At 39.7% G+C, this 13,898-nt stretch overlaps 1 protein-coding gene across 1 annotated transcript in view; it reads left to right on the plus strand.

Annotated features, from left to right (window-relative positions):
• RAB38 (RAB38, member RAS oncogene family) overlaps window positions 1-13,898 on the plus strand; it is a 63,900-nt gene that overhangs the window by 19,611 nt on the left and 30,391 nt on the right. Inside the window, exon 2 of the mRNA XM_059070425.2 lies at window positions 4,928-5,208. Coding sequence (XP_058926408.1) covers window positions 4,928-5,208 — 281 coding nt within the window. The remainder of the gene's footprint in view (window positions 1-4,927; window positions 5,209-13,898) is intronic.

Raw genomic sequence — 13,898 nt, forward strand, 5'->3', positions numbered from 1 at the left:
ACATTTTCTTTACCCATTCATCTGTCGATGGACATTTAGGTTGTTTCTATGTCTTGGCTATTGTCACTAATGCTGCAAAGAACATAGGTGTGCAGATACCTCTTCAAGGCAGTGATTTCATTTCCTTTATATATACCCAGCAGGTGATTTCTTATGCTGCCTGAATGGCAACTGTCTAAAAACCTGTGTTGTATTTACATTTTTATTTATTTATTTATTTATTTATTTGTGATACGCAGGCCTCTCACTGCTGTGGCCTCTCCCGTTGCGGAGCACAGGCTCTGGACGCACAGGCCCAGCATCCATGGCTCACGGGCCCAGCCGCTCCGCGGCATGTGGGATCTTCCCGGGTAGGGGCACGAACCCGTGTCCCCTGCATCGGCAGGCGGACTCTCAACCACTGCGCCACCAGGGAAGCCCATATTTACATTTATTTTAAGGGAAAGAAGGAGTGACAAAAATTGAGATGCTGAGAGCCCCCATTAGGAGCTTTCAGTGGTCCAGATGAGGAGAAATGAGGGCCTGAAGTGGATCAGTGGCAGTGCTGATGGAGAGGAGGGGGCAAAGTCAAGAGCCCCTTTTGAAATGGAAGTGTCGATAGGATGTTGGAGACCCTTTGGATATGGGGATGAGGAAGGAGTTGGAAGATGCCTTGAAGGTACCACTCTGGGTGGCAGTGTGGATGGTGATGCTGTGAACCAGTGTGAGGAACACAGGAGGAATGGGAGGTAGAGAGCTGGATGCCTGCATACTGGGGAGGTTGATCAAACGGGGTTGTCAGAGGTAATAATGAATTTAGTTTACGTATCCATTCCAGTTCCTTATTTTTACCGATGAGGAAACGGAGGCTCAGAATGGTGAAGTGGCTAATCTGAGGTCACAGAGCTAGTTGGTTAATAGAAAACCCTCTTGCTGTTTTTGTGCCGTCTAGGAGGTACACTGCTTGGTTATGCCTGCTGAGAGCATCTGGATAGTACTAATTATCAAGTGAAAAATATTAAATACACACTATGGCTATGTTGCTGGTGTGTTTTTAGCTGAGTCCATGACACCAAATGGGCCACTTCATGCAGTTGGAACAGAGGACCAGATGTTGATTTAATGGTGGTATCATAGGGGTAGAAGGCATGAAAACAGAAAGGGGCTGTAGGGATCGGCCAGAATACAGATGAGAAAACTGAGTGTCAGGGAGAGAAATACAGTTGTCTAAGACTGCACTGGTAATGAGGGATTAAAATGAAGATGCCCTGTCTTCTTCTTCTTTTTTTTTTTTTTTTTTTTGAAATAAACAAAAATTTTAATATGTGCCCAGATTTTGTGGGTCAGCAATTCAAACAGTACACAGAGGAGATGGCTTATCTCTACTCCATGACTGATGTCTGAAACCTCAGCTCATGAGGATTCAAATGGCTGGTGCTGGAATCATCTATTTTTTTTAACATCTTTATTGGAGTATAATTGCTTTACAATGGTGTGTTAGTTTCTACTTTACAACAAAGTGAATCAGTTATACATATACATATGTTCCCATATCTCTTCCCTCTTGCATCTCCCTCCCTCCCACCCTCCCTGTCCCACCCCTCTAGGTGGTCACAAAGCACCGAGCTGATCTCCCTGTGCTATGCGGCCGCTTCCCACTAGCTATCTATTTTACATTTGGTAGTGTATTTATGTCCATGCCACTCTCTCACTTCGTCACAGCTTACCCTTCCCCCTCCCCATACCCTCAAGTCCATGCTCTAGTAGGTCTGTATTTTATTCCTGTCCTACCCCTAGTCTCTTCATGACATTTTTTTTCTTAGATTCCATATATATGTGTTAGCATACTACATCAATTTAGTGCCTTCTGTGGGAGGTTATCCAAATTATTACCACAAGCTTTGTTACTAACGTTTGTGAGGCAGTTGATTGCTCTGTCGTTTAATATCCCTTGAGGCTGAGAACTGAATCATGAGCCGCATCTACATGGCTATGGAGTGTGTGCTTAGAGACTACAAGAAATGGGGACCTACATGGTGACCTGGATCATTTTTGGTCCATGCATCCAGTATAACACTTCTTAGTTTAGAAGTTCCTCAAGGACAAAAATTCTGAATCTGCAGCACAAAACACAGAACCTGGATCATATTATTCAGTAGATGTGTGTCGAATCAGCGATTTAACTCCAATGGCATTTTTTTTTGAACTACAGTCTTTTTTTTTTTAAAGTAAATCACCTATGATAGTTGCATCAGGTCTGTACTTTGTCCATATGTAGGCACTCACGAAGAGTCACATGGTTCTCATTCTTTTCTTAAGAAACAGCAGACAGAGCTGTCAGCTGACAAAGGCAGGATAAAATGAGTGCTGGAAAGGCCCTGGGCTGAATGTGACCTCTTGCTGGAATGCCAAAAATACAAACTTTCCAAGTCTCCTGGCCCAGTGACCTCAATATACAAAGGTCTTTTCTTTCTAGAAACAAACTTTTTTCTTCCTGTTTCTGATCTGACACACATACCCTCGCAAACTCAAACACACACACACAATCCCTATGAAGGTGTTAAGCCTATAGTGTGCTTTTTTGCGTAGTCTTAAAAATGACCTTTTGCGGTATATTTGAAATGTAAAATCTTTCTTCTTGAGGGCTGCCTTACTCTATGATGAAAAGCCCCGGACAAGCAGATTATTGAATAACCCATGACTTTGCCCTTCATCTGATTAGTTCCCTGAAAGTTCAGGATCATAAGACATCCTTAAAAAGCCTAGAGGCCTTCAGAGTTCTGAATGATAACAGAGGGCCTTTTTCCCCTATCTTCCTGAAATGTCATGGCCACCCTGATCAGTATCAAAGGAAATCACTGTAGGCATAAGGAACTAAAAAAAAAAAAAAAAAAAAAAGGAAAAAAAGGAAATTAAGAACTCATTGGAAAAAATGAAAGTTCATCTGCGGGTTTTGTGTCATATGAGGAGTATTATACCACTTCTTTCATTGACTAGATGACTGTGGGAAAGTTTTTTAAATGCTGGTATAACCCATGTAAGAAATATTTTCGGATGGACATGAGCTGGCCCTGACAAAGTGTTCTTCTTTCCAGTGATACATGCTTGAGCACACAGGCTCACACACTAGGATAGGAAGCCTTGACCTTCATGCATTTTCATTAAGTGCTTATGGATCAGTTTCTCTTACAATCCGTAATGCTAATGCCAGTGTGAACATGACCTACAAAAGAATTTGATAACTTGAATTAAAACTCACCATCACAAAACCTTGAATACAAACTTAAGTGTAAAGTGTTCTTAAAGATTTGTTGACCTATATGTTCCTAGATACATGCCAGTTTCAGCATTTTATTTTTTTAAGATAAGTTGGCTTATTCAATACACACTTAACTTTGTTTTAATTTCTAAAACTTCATAAGACTCTAAACACAAAGAAATGCCCAAATCAGAATTTTAAAACTTTGGTCATACACTTTGGGAGTTTTGGGTTCAGAAAATATAAACCCAGTCTTCAACAGCTCCTGTCTTCAGCAACTACTAGTGGATAGATTTATAAGCAATAGGATTTTGTTCATTTTGGTTGATCAGCTCAAATTCCTGTAATTTTCTTTCATAAACTCTGGTCTAGAACTCTGATTTCACTACCTTTGTCATATTGTCTTTCATAATTTTTAACATGCTGAAGGGAGGGAAAACTCAAGTACCAACGAGTTGTAAGGGACTGTGCTGGATGTTCCACGTGTGTTAATTCAGTTCATCCACATAACAACCCTGTGAGGTGCATATTATTACTGCCATTTTGCAGATGAGGAAAGCTAAACTTAGTGTGTTTAAGAAATTTGCCAATATTCATTAAGAAAATTAAGAATCAGAGCAAACTGATTCTAGCTGATTGGTATAAGACTAATCCATTTATTTATTTCTTTGTTTGTTTATTTCTATGTCAGAGTGCTTTCCTTATCCCATAGACTGTAGACTAGTTAAGGGTATAGGCCCTCAAGTTCACTGTTGTAATCCTTGCATGTAGCTCAGAGACTGGCATTGATGCGTAAATATCTGTTATCTGTTCAGTTGAGTTGAATGGGACACTCCTGGTATATAAACCTGGGGGAGAGATAGTATAAGACTATGGCTCAGTGGTTGAGAGCATTCAATGTTGGTAAATGACTATGGGCTCTGGATTCAAAAAGCTCATATTTGAATTGTAAATTCTTAAGCTTACCATTCTGTATAATTTGAACAAGTTACTTAGCCATATTGGTCTCAATTTTGTCACTTTAAAATGGGCCTAATAATTTTACCTTAATGATTATTTATGGGAATCACATCACTGATGATTAGTGAACATACAATAAATGCTAGCTATTACTGTTATCCTTGATTGATGTTGACTGCAGATGCCTTTGTAACATACTAATCTATCGTCCCACTAAAATGTAAGCTCCATGATGGTAGGGATTTTCATGTTTTAATCATTGTATCCCAAGTATTTAGAACAATGTTGTCCAATAGAACATTCTATGATAATGGAAATGTTCTATCTTGAAGTGTCTAATACTGTAGCCATTAACCACATATGGTTATTGAACACTGGAAATGTAGCTAGCTAGTGTGACTGAGGAACTGAATTTTAAATTTTATTTAGTTTTAATTAATTTAAACTGAAGTAGCCACATGTGGCTAGTGGGATACTGTATTAGCACAGTTCTGGAATGTTACATGGTACACAGACATTTCAATAAATGCTTATTAAATGAATGAATCCCCTCGGGACTCAAAGATCAATAACAGAGCTGCCTGACTGCATATTTAGTGCATTCTTTAAAGATAAGCAATGAAGCACTTTACTGAGTGGTCTGCTCATATGAGGTCTTATTAGGTTCCCATGTATGATTCAGTTTACAACTGTAATGTGTTTTTGATTTCTATTTCTTTTTGGTGATAGGTCAAGAAAGATTTGGAAACATGACGAGGGTCTATTACCGAGAAGCTATGGGTGCATTTATTGTCTTCGATGTCACCAGGCCAGCTACATTTGAAGCAGTGACAAAGTGGAAAAATGATTTGGACTCAAAGTTAAGTCTCCCTAATGGCAAACCAGTGTCAGTGGTTTTGTTGGCCAACAAATGTGACCAGGGGAAAGATGTGCTCGTGAACAATGGCCTCAAGATGGACCAGTTCTGCAAGGAGCATGGTTTCGTAGGATGGTTTGAAACATCAGCAAAGGTAATGTGACCTTAAAGGATAAACTTATTGTAGGCAAGATTCACAAAGAGAATGGCATATAATCATCGTCATTATCATCATGTTAATAGTATGTGTTCGTTTCGTGATCTATAGTTCCCAAACTGCTTTAAACTCTTTCTCATTTCAAGGGGATGAGTTGGAACTATTATCCACAATTTAAAATGACTGTGGCTAAGGCAGCAAAGCAACTTGTGCATGATCACATTGATAATGTTTAATAACCGTGTTCATTTATTGAGGGCTTATTTTGTGTCAGGCATGCTTTTTGTGCATTTTCTCATTTAGTCCTCACAGCAACCCTATTAGGTGAGAGTGGTTTTAGAGTCAATGAAAGAAATGGGCCTCACATTCAGTGTCACTGCTTCGTTCAAGTACGAATTAGTTTACCCCAGCAACACTTATTATGTTCTTCTGTATGCTGGGGATTGTTCTTGGCCCTAGAAATGAAAAGATGGCAAGAACACAGAACTAGCCCACTGGGCATACCGGAAGAGTGGGGTGAGAGACTAAATGGCAAATACCAATGTGAAGAACATAGTGTGGCTTGGCACTGCTCTCTCCTGGGTGGTAGAGGAGTAGCAGGAAGTGGGGCAGAGTCAGGGCTGGAAGATGCAGAATCCAGTGCGGCATGGTGAGGGGTTTTACACGTCCCATTGGGCCCCATGCTGTTATCTGACGTGTCGGGGCCACAATTTTTGTTCTACTCCCTTTTGTCTCTGTTTATATTTTTGTATCTCAGTATCAGAGAGAAAAATAGTATCATCAAAAATTTTGAAAACGTTTTTAAAAAGCATGAATTACAAGTAAATGGCTTACTACATTTTTCTGAGATTTTCTGTGCGCATATAAATATATCTGCACATTTTACATTATTAAGATTGCATTCTGCATAGCTTTATATCATGATTTTTCCATTTTTATTTATTTGTGGAACACACATATGGAATACTTGTGGAGCACAGGCACTGCGCTAGTTGTTTGGGATTCAGCTGTGAGTAAGATAGGCATTGTCTCTGTACTTATGGAAATTCACACTTGGGCCTTGTTGTGAACATTTGTGCGCCTCACTAGAGAATGGTTGGAAAATATAGCTTGAATGGACATCATTCAAATAGGCTGGGGAGGAGCCTCTGACTGGTTTTACAGAGGGTAGAATGGTCAGATTTGCCCTGGGGACTATGGGAAGGTAGATTGGAGGCAAGTAAACCTGGAGACAGAGCCACATGGTAGTTATGGTATTCTTACGGGAAAATGACAAAGCCTTGAATTAAGGTAATGGCTTGAGAGATTACAAAGAAAAACCTGATATGAGAATATCACTAAAGTGTAAACACCAGCAGGAGTAAGCAGCCACTTGGGGTGGGAGGTGATGGAGAAGGAGGAAAAGGTGGTGGTGCCTCTTTATTTTGTCATAGTTGGGATGTTCCTTTGTTTCAGCTGTTTCATGGAGGGTCTCAGTGCCTGCCTTCTCTCAGTGCTGTCTCTAAATTGGCCTTACGTTTAGAAATTTTTACTTCTCAGTTCCTTGTTTTCCTTCTTGAGGCCCCAGTGTGCTTGTATGTTTTTCCCCTTCTTTCCTTTTAAAATCCTTTGTTTCCCCTGTTGTTTTGGGATTTTTTTTCCCTTTGATTCAGGACACAGTATCTGTCATTTTTTACTTCTTGGCTCTCATTGAACCTTTTTGGTTTGTTTGTTTGAAGAATTTATTGTTGTAAAGAGAGATTGGTCAAGCAACATTCGCAGATATGACTAAGTTATAGAAATTTAAGAAATATTACAATTGTAATAGACTGATTCTTGGATGTTAGTCTGGCTTTTTAAAAAATTACAAAATGTGGGTGAATTCATCCATTCACCTATTCCTTAGCCCCATACTTTGAAGCCTCCAGGCACAGGGGTAAAAGAGTAGAATTTTGGAGAACTCCTTTTTTTAATTGGTTATCTTACATCTGGAGGGCAGTCTATATTGAATGACTCATTTATTTTTTATTTTTTAATTTTTCTTGGAGTTTAGTTGATTTACAATGTTGTATTAGTTTCTGCTGTACTGCAAAGTGAATCAGTTATACATATATCCACTCTTTGTTAGGTTCTATTCCTATATAAATCATTACTGGCTACTAAGTAGAATTCTCTGTGCTATATAGTAGGTTCTTATTAGTTATCTATTTTATATATAGTATATAAATAGTATATATATGTGTATATGTCAATCCCAATCTCCCAATTTATACCCTCCCTTCCCCCTTGGTAACCATAAGTTTGTTTTCTACATCTGTGATTCTATTTCTGCTTTGTAAATAGGTTCGTTTGTACTATTTTTTTTAGATTCCGCATGTAACCAATATTGTATGACATTTGTCTTTCTCTGTCTGACTTACTTCACTCAGTATGACAATCTCTAGGTCCATCCATTGGATGACTCATATTTATATGAGGAGGGGAGTCTTCCATCATTCATTCATTCAACAAATGTTATGGGACACCTGTTATGTACCAGGCACTGGGAATAGAGACAAAGCAGACAGAATCCTGACTTCATGTATAACAGTAACAACAAAATATAAGTAAAATCTCGGGGGGAAGTGAGGGGTAGGGGTGGGTGGATGGATAGCTAGTAAGTGGTAACAGGAAAATAAAAGGAAGGAAGACACCTATACACTTGTGGGGAGGGTTGAAATTGCTTGTGGGACAAAGGACGTCTGGACATTTTCTTTCACCTCACTCTGACATTCCTTGCACAACAATTACAGTGTCAAACTCTGCTTAAGGGCATGATGTTCATTAACTTAAGGCCTGGCTGACCCACCATGTACTTAGATACTGGATTTCTAATCCTTTAAATCCCTGCAAGTGTAAACTTTGAAGAGAAGCTTTGTATGGAGAGAGGGTGGAGGGAATTTCACAAGGCACTGAACTGCTAATATGACCAGGAGGGTACAAGGCCTCATTGTGAAAGGTAGAACTCACATTTCTCTTTCCTCCAAACATACTGCTGTTGAAATTGTCCTTCTGAAAGTCTTAATAATGAAAATGGCTTCCCAGTGCCAAGTTAGTAGTCAAAGTTGACACCTAGACACGCAGGAACAATACTTCAGCGTTGACAAGCTGGAGTGTCAAATGGTTCAAAACGTCTCTTTTGAAAAAAGATCTCTGATAAAGCTCTACTTACTTTCTGAGGATAGTATTTCAGCATGTACAAAACAGAGGCCCAGATCAAACTGTCTGCCTGAAGCTAAGATGGCAGCATTTGGAGACAGCTACCAATTCATTTGTTGATTATCTTTGGGATCAGGGAACATTTCCCATAAAGGTCTTTCTCTTAGAAAGTGAATCTCCTAACAACGAAAGTCCTCTTGAGTGACATCATAGTCAGTCTGGTGATAAACATCTGATTTCCTTTTTTTTTTACGTTTCCAAAACTTCTAATGAGCCAAAGTCCACAACGTCTGGCTTTGTCCTCATGGCCTCATCCTGGAGAAATCCTGTGGGTATTTCAGCTCGGCCATACCTGAAGCTGAAACTAGCAGGGTGCTGAAGGAGTTTGTCACTGAGACCAGCCTCCTTCTTGCTGCTGACCCCACTGCCAAGGGAAATTTACCCTCTTGCTCTTCAATCTTCTAAAGAAACTTTCCACAAGAATTTTCCTGCCTGTGCTGTTGCTGGAATAGTTGTGGTAGCCTCTGGCTGTGAATTAAGGGGAAAAAATTAAAAAATAAATGTATGCTAGCATCTCTGGTTTTTCACATCATCTCTTCAAATACTGAAAACCAAAGGAAAGAAAAGAAAAATAGTCTCTCTTAAGTCAGATTTTCTTTAGTTTTCAACCTTTGCATTCTTTCCTTTTCTTAGCTGTGTTTAGTGGAATTCTGCCTGGGGATTCACTAGGGCCAGGAAATATATAACTGGGGTGATCATATGTCCCATTTTATGGAACATTCCTTGTTTATGCCTGTGGTCCTAGCATAATTATTAATAACCTCCCCCCATTTCTGGTCTGTAATTTAATTTACATGGTCAGCCTATAGATCAAGAGGTCTGATACGTCTATATCACTGTCAACATCATATTTTACTCTAATAATGGCTCCTTTATGCATTCCTGTGCCCAAGCTCAGTCTTTATAATATATTTTGGCAGATTTGTCTATTTTGAATGAGGGCCCTGGTCTGCTCTTGTTGGTGCATTCCCAAGATTGAGAATCCTGTCTTTCGGGTCCGTCTCAATGGCTGATGGGGCCCCAAGACCTTCTGGCCCATTTACCTGGTGCTCTCTTGGTGCCCATTGACTGAATCTCCACCAGACAGAATGTACGTGGGGTCCCTGATGTGTTACGTCTGATCCCACCACACACATACCACATTATCTCTGTCACCTGTCCCCACAGCCCATCTGCTGGTTTGGGTGTCCCCATCTGTACCTGGCTCTGGTGCACACAATACATACACTCAGAGGAAGGGCCTGTTTCTATATCTCAGCCCTTCCCAGGCTGCTCCATCCTGTTCTTATGCTGTGGTGGTTCCCATGTGGTTGTGTTCAGAAACAGGACACCAGGAAAATGCCAGTGTAGATGGGAAGTAATGGGGCAGGTAGGATCTACCCAAGGGGTGATGAGAACAACAGTCTCAGAGAGAACTGCAGTGCCCTCTAGTCATGCAGCCTCCACCTCATGCCCTCCTCCAGGCAGATTTCCTTGTCTGTTTCTACCCTATTTACAGTGACTTTTAGGCCCACCCTCTATCTCAGAATGTTCTAAGATCAATGGGTGCCCTAGAAGGCACTTTCTAACGTTAAATTCTATTGAAGTTTAGTCTCTTCCCTGGAGCTAAAAAGAAAGATGTTGATGTGTGTCCTGCTAAGGGAAGGAATACACCCACTAGTGTTCTCTGTAAGAAGTTATCGTTTTTAGAGGGAGGAGTAGGTGTTTCACAGTGTAGTGGACATTTTTCATGTGTTTTGGGTTTCCAGTAACTGTTAAACACATTTGCTATATTTGGGGAACTTCTAGCCATGGGAGGCTCACCTCCCCAGGAAGAGTCCATAAAACTTTCTTCCTCTGCTTTATTTGCAGCTAGGGCACAGGCATATGTCCTAGATTCCACAGATCATACTGATTCAGAAGTGAGCAACTAGAGGAAGAGGGTGCAATGGAGAAGCCATTTTTTTTTCTGGGGAGGATGGTGGCAGAAAAGACCTCCATCCTTGGGAGATAGCGGAGTTTGCTGAGTCCTGTGCTTGACACAGAAACAGGATCACTGCTGGCGCTAGGAACAGTTGCATTCAAGTTGAATTCCTTGGAGCTTTGCAGATTACAGGACCTAGTGCTCAGTGGTAGCTGGCAGCAGTGTCCACATCATGCCTGTTCTTTGTAGGATCTGAGTTTCTGGAAGCTTTAGGCTCGATCCGGTTTCTCTAGACTACTGTTTCTGTAGCCTACTGAGTAATTCTGCAAGCTACCCAACATCCCTTGAATAAATGATTTCATGTTTAGCCAGCATTGGCTTCTGAATCTTGCGACTGAGAATCTGGATTAATATACGTGGTCAAATGCATTTAAGAAATCCAGCTTCACTGTCTCCCTTGCTGTAGGACTTCTCAGGCCTTTGATATCCTATGTGCATTCTGAATCTCCAGTAATAAAAATGGCTATGTTTCTTGCTGTTTGCTGTACGTTAACTTTGTGTACAGATTTTTATGTATATGAACTCATTCAGTCCTTAGCATGATCCTATAGAATAGGTTATTATTATTGTTACAATTTTTTAAAAATTGAGACTTAGGTGATTTCCCTAAAACCATAGCGTTACTACCTTATTTCTTTGATTCTAACTTATGCTTTTTGTTCCTTCCTATGTTGACATTTCAGAATCAAGGTATGTCCTCTAGTCAGTGTGTATCTCTAAAATGATGGTGTGTCATACATATAATAGTTTTTTTCACTATCTCCTCCAAAAGGGGACTATAACATGCAGCAGTTTATAAATGGTTTTGGCCACGTAGAACACTTAACAAACTAATAGAACACGCTTAGGAAATACTGGCCTAGAATTGTCTTTTAAAGGGAAAGTTTTTTGTCTTCCATTGTTTAGTGAGCTTTTTCCATTATTATTATTATTTTTAAATTGCTATGAAAGCTAAAATATGTAGCAGTTAAGTAGCTAGTTTTCTAGAAGCTGCTTGAAGGGTAGGATCACACATCATTTCTTCTTATAGGCTTTTAGAAAATATATATAATGCATTTATACAAACTGGAAATGCATAGATAATTGCACCTGAGTATGGGTAGACAGTTGTTCTAGTCCTTTTTTAATCATTTTTTAAAATCTTTTTATTTCTAAGTTGGGTAGTAGGCCATTTCTGGTTATTCCCAATTTTTAAATGTCAATCCATGAAAAAATTCTTGATAGTCACTGGTGCATTCATTGATTCAACACAATTTGTATTGAATGACTGTTCAGGTCTGTGCTGTGAACAATGTGTATTAAGCCTTTTCTGGATTCAGAGCATACTATTAGGTGCCTGTTCCTCTTAAATGCCAGAATTCCCTAAGGGAAGTAGATAGGCCACGTTTTAGGCATCCATCTCCAAAGACTTTAGATGGGGTTGTAGGATGTGCCTCCCCTGACTTAACTGGGACACAGCACATTTAACCTTATTTTTTTAGCCGATCTGCTTAGAGCTAGTTGTACTCAGGAACATAAAAGGAAGGGCCCAATCTAAAAATGCGAAACCAGAGCAAAGTTAGAAGGTATCATTAAAGAAAATGATGGCAATGGTTAATAGTCATGATCATTTCATATAATGACCACTAGTCTTTAGTACAACTGTTTGAATCATCGTTTTTGACAGGTTCTTAATGCCCTGCTTGAAAAATGGAATCATTTCTTGAAATTGAGAGTAGCTTAAGTACAAGAGTCTCAAATTCAAGCAACTCACCTGCTTAGGAATCAGTATAAATTAAGAATGACGTTTAAATTTTTATCTTTAGCTAATTGGTTCTCCAGAGGTTTTCTAGGTCTATGCTAATAACTTGCTAGATAATATGAGATCCAATTATGACTAAGACATTGTAGGAAAATAGAAACAGACCCTCAGAGGCTATAACCACAGCTTGGTGTGCAGGAGGCAGGAGTTGCATTTGTCATCCTCTCCTGCATGGTTCACATTTTCATTACCTACAGCGCAGGTCCTTCCTGTTTCGTGCTTAGACAACTTTAAAGTCTCCGGACCTTGCTCGTGGTAGTCTGTACAGCATGGTGCTAAAAACTCAACCTATCCAAGGAATCACTTTGATTTCATCACAGTCTAGTTCAAGAATCTTCTGTAAGCTCTACTTCTTGATTCAGATTTAGACACCTAAGAATGTAAATTGATACAGCCACTATGGAGAACAGTACGGAGGTTCTTTAAAAAACTAAAAATAGAACTACCACATGACCCAGCAATCCCACTACTGGGCATATACCCTGAGAAAACCATAATTCAAAAGGAGGCATGTACCACAATGTTCATTGCAGCACTATGTACAGTAACCAGGACATGGAAGCTACCTAAGTGTCCATCGACAGATGAATGGATAAAGAAGATGTGGCACATATATACAATGGAATATTACTCAGCCACAGAAAGAAACAAAACTGAACTACTTGTAGTGAGGTGGATGGACCTAGAATCTGTCATACAGCATGAAGTAAGTCAGGAAGAGAAAACAAATACCATATGGTGACACATATGGAATCTTTAAAAAAAAAATGGTACTGATGAACCTAGGGGTAGGACAGGAATAAAGACACAGACATAGAGAATGGACTTGAGGACACAGGGAGGAGGAAGGGTAAGCTGGGACAAAGTGAGAGAGTAGCATTGACATATATACACTATGAATTGTAAAATAGATACCTAGTGGGAATCAGCTGCATAGCACGGGGACATCAGCTCGGTGCTTTGTAACCACCTAGTGGGGTGGGATAGGGAGGTTGGGAGGGAGATGCAAGAGGGAGGGATATGGGGATGTATGTATACATATAGCTGATTCACTTTGTTATACAGCAGAAACTAATACAACATTATAAAGCAATTATACTCCAATAGAGATGTTAAAAAAAAACAAAACAAAACAAATTTAGACACCTGAAAACAGGAGTTAGCAAGATATTACCTGTGGGCCAAATGTGGCCTGCCCTTATTTCATAAATAAAGTGTTATCAGAACACAACCATGCTCATTGGTGCACATGTTATCTATGGGTGCTTTTCCATTACATCTGCAGAGTTGAGTAGTTGCAACAGAGGCCCAATGGCTTTCAAAGCCTCAACTCTTTACCATATGATCTGGCCATCTACTCATTAAAGTTTGCCAGTGATGTCTTACAGTAGCTTTAGCTTCTCTTTTGTGCTTGTGGCTTTACATGCAATAGCTCATCCTTGAAACAGTCTTGTATGTACTTTTATTAGTCTTGTTTTACAGATGAGGGGATTAAAGTTTAAATTGGAGAACATAAATGACTAGCTAAAGATCTCATAGTTGGTAGGTAGTAAAGCTGGGATTTCAAGCCAGATGTGCTCATAGTACACCCAACCACCACACTGCACTATTGTATAGCCTTTTCCAATCTGGCCTAATTATACAATAACTGTTTATGGAGGAACTGATACACGGTTGACCAGGGAT

This window comes from Kogia breviceps, chromosome 7 (genome assembly GCF_026419965.1).
Source record: "Kogia breviceps isolate mKogBre1 chromosome 7, mKogBre1 haplotype 1, whole genome shotgun sequence".
Classification (NCBI taxonomy): Eukaryota; Metazoa; Chordata; class Mammalia; order Artiodactyla; family Physeteridae; genus Kogia; species Kogia breviceps.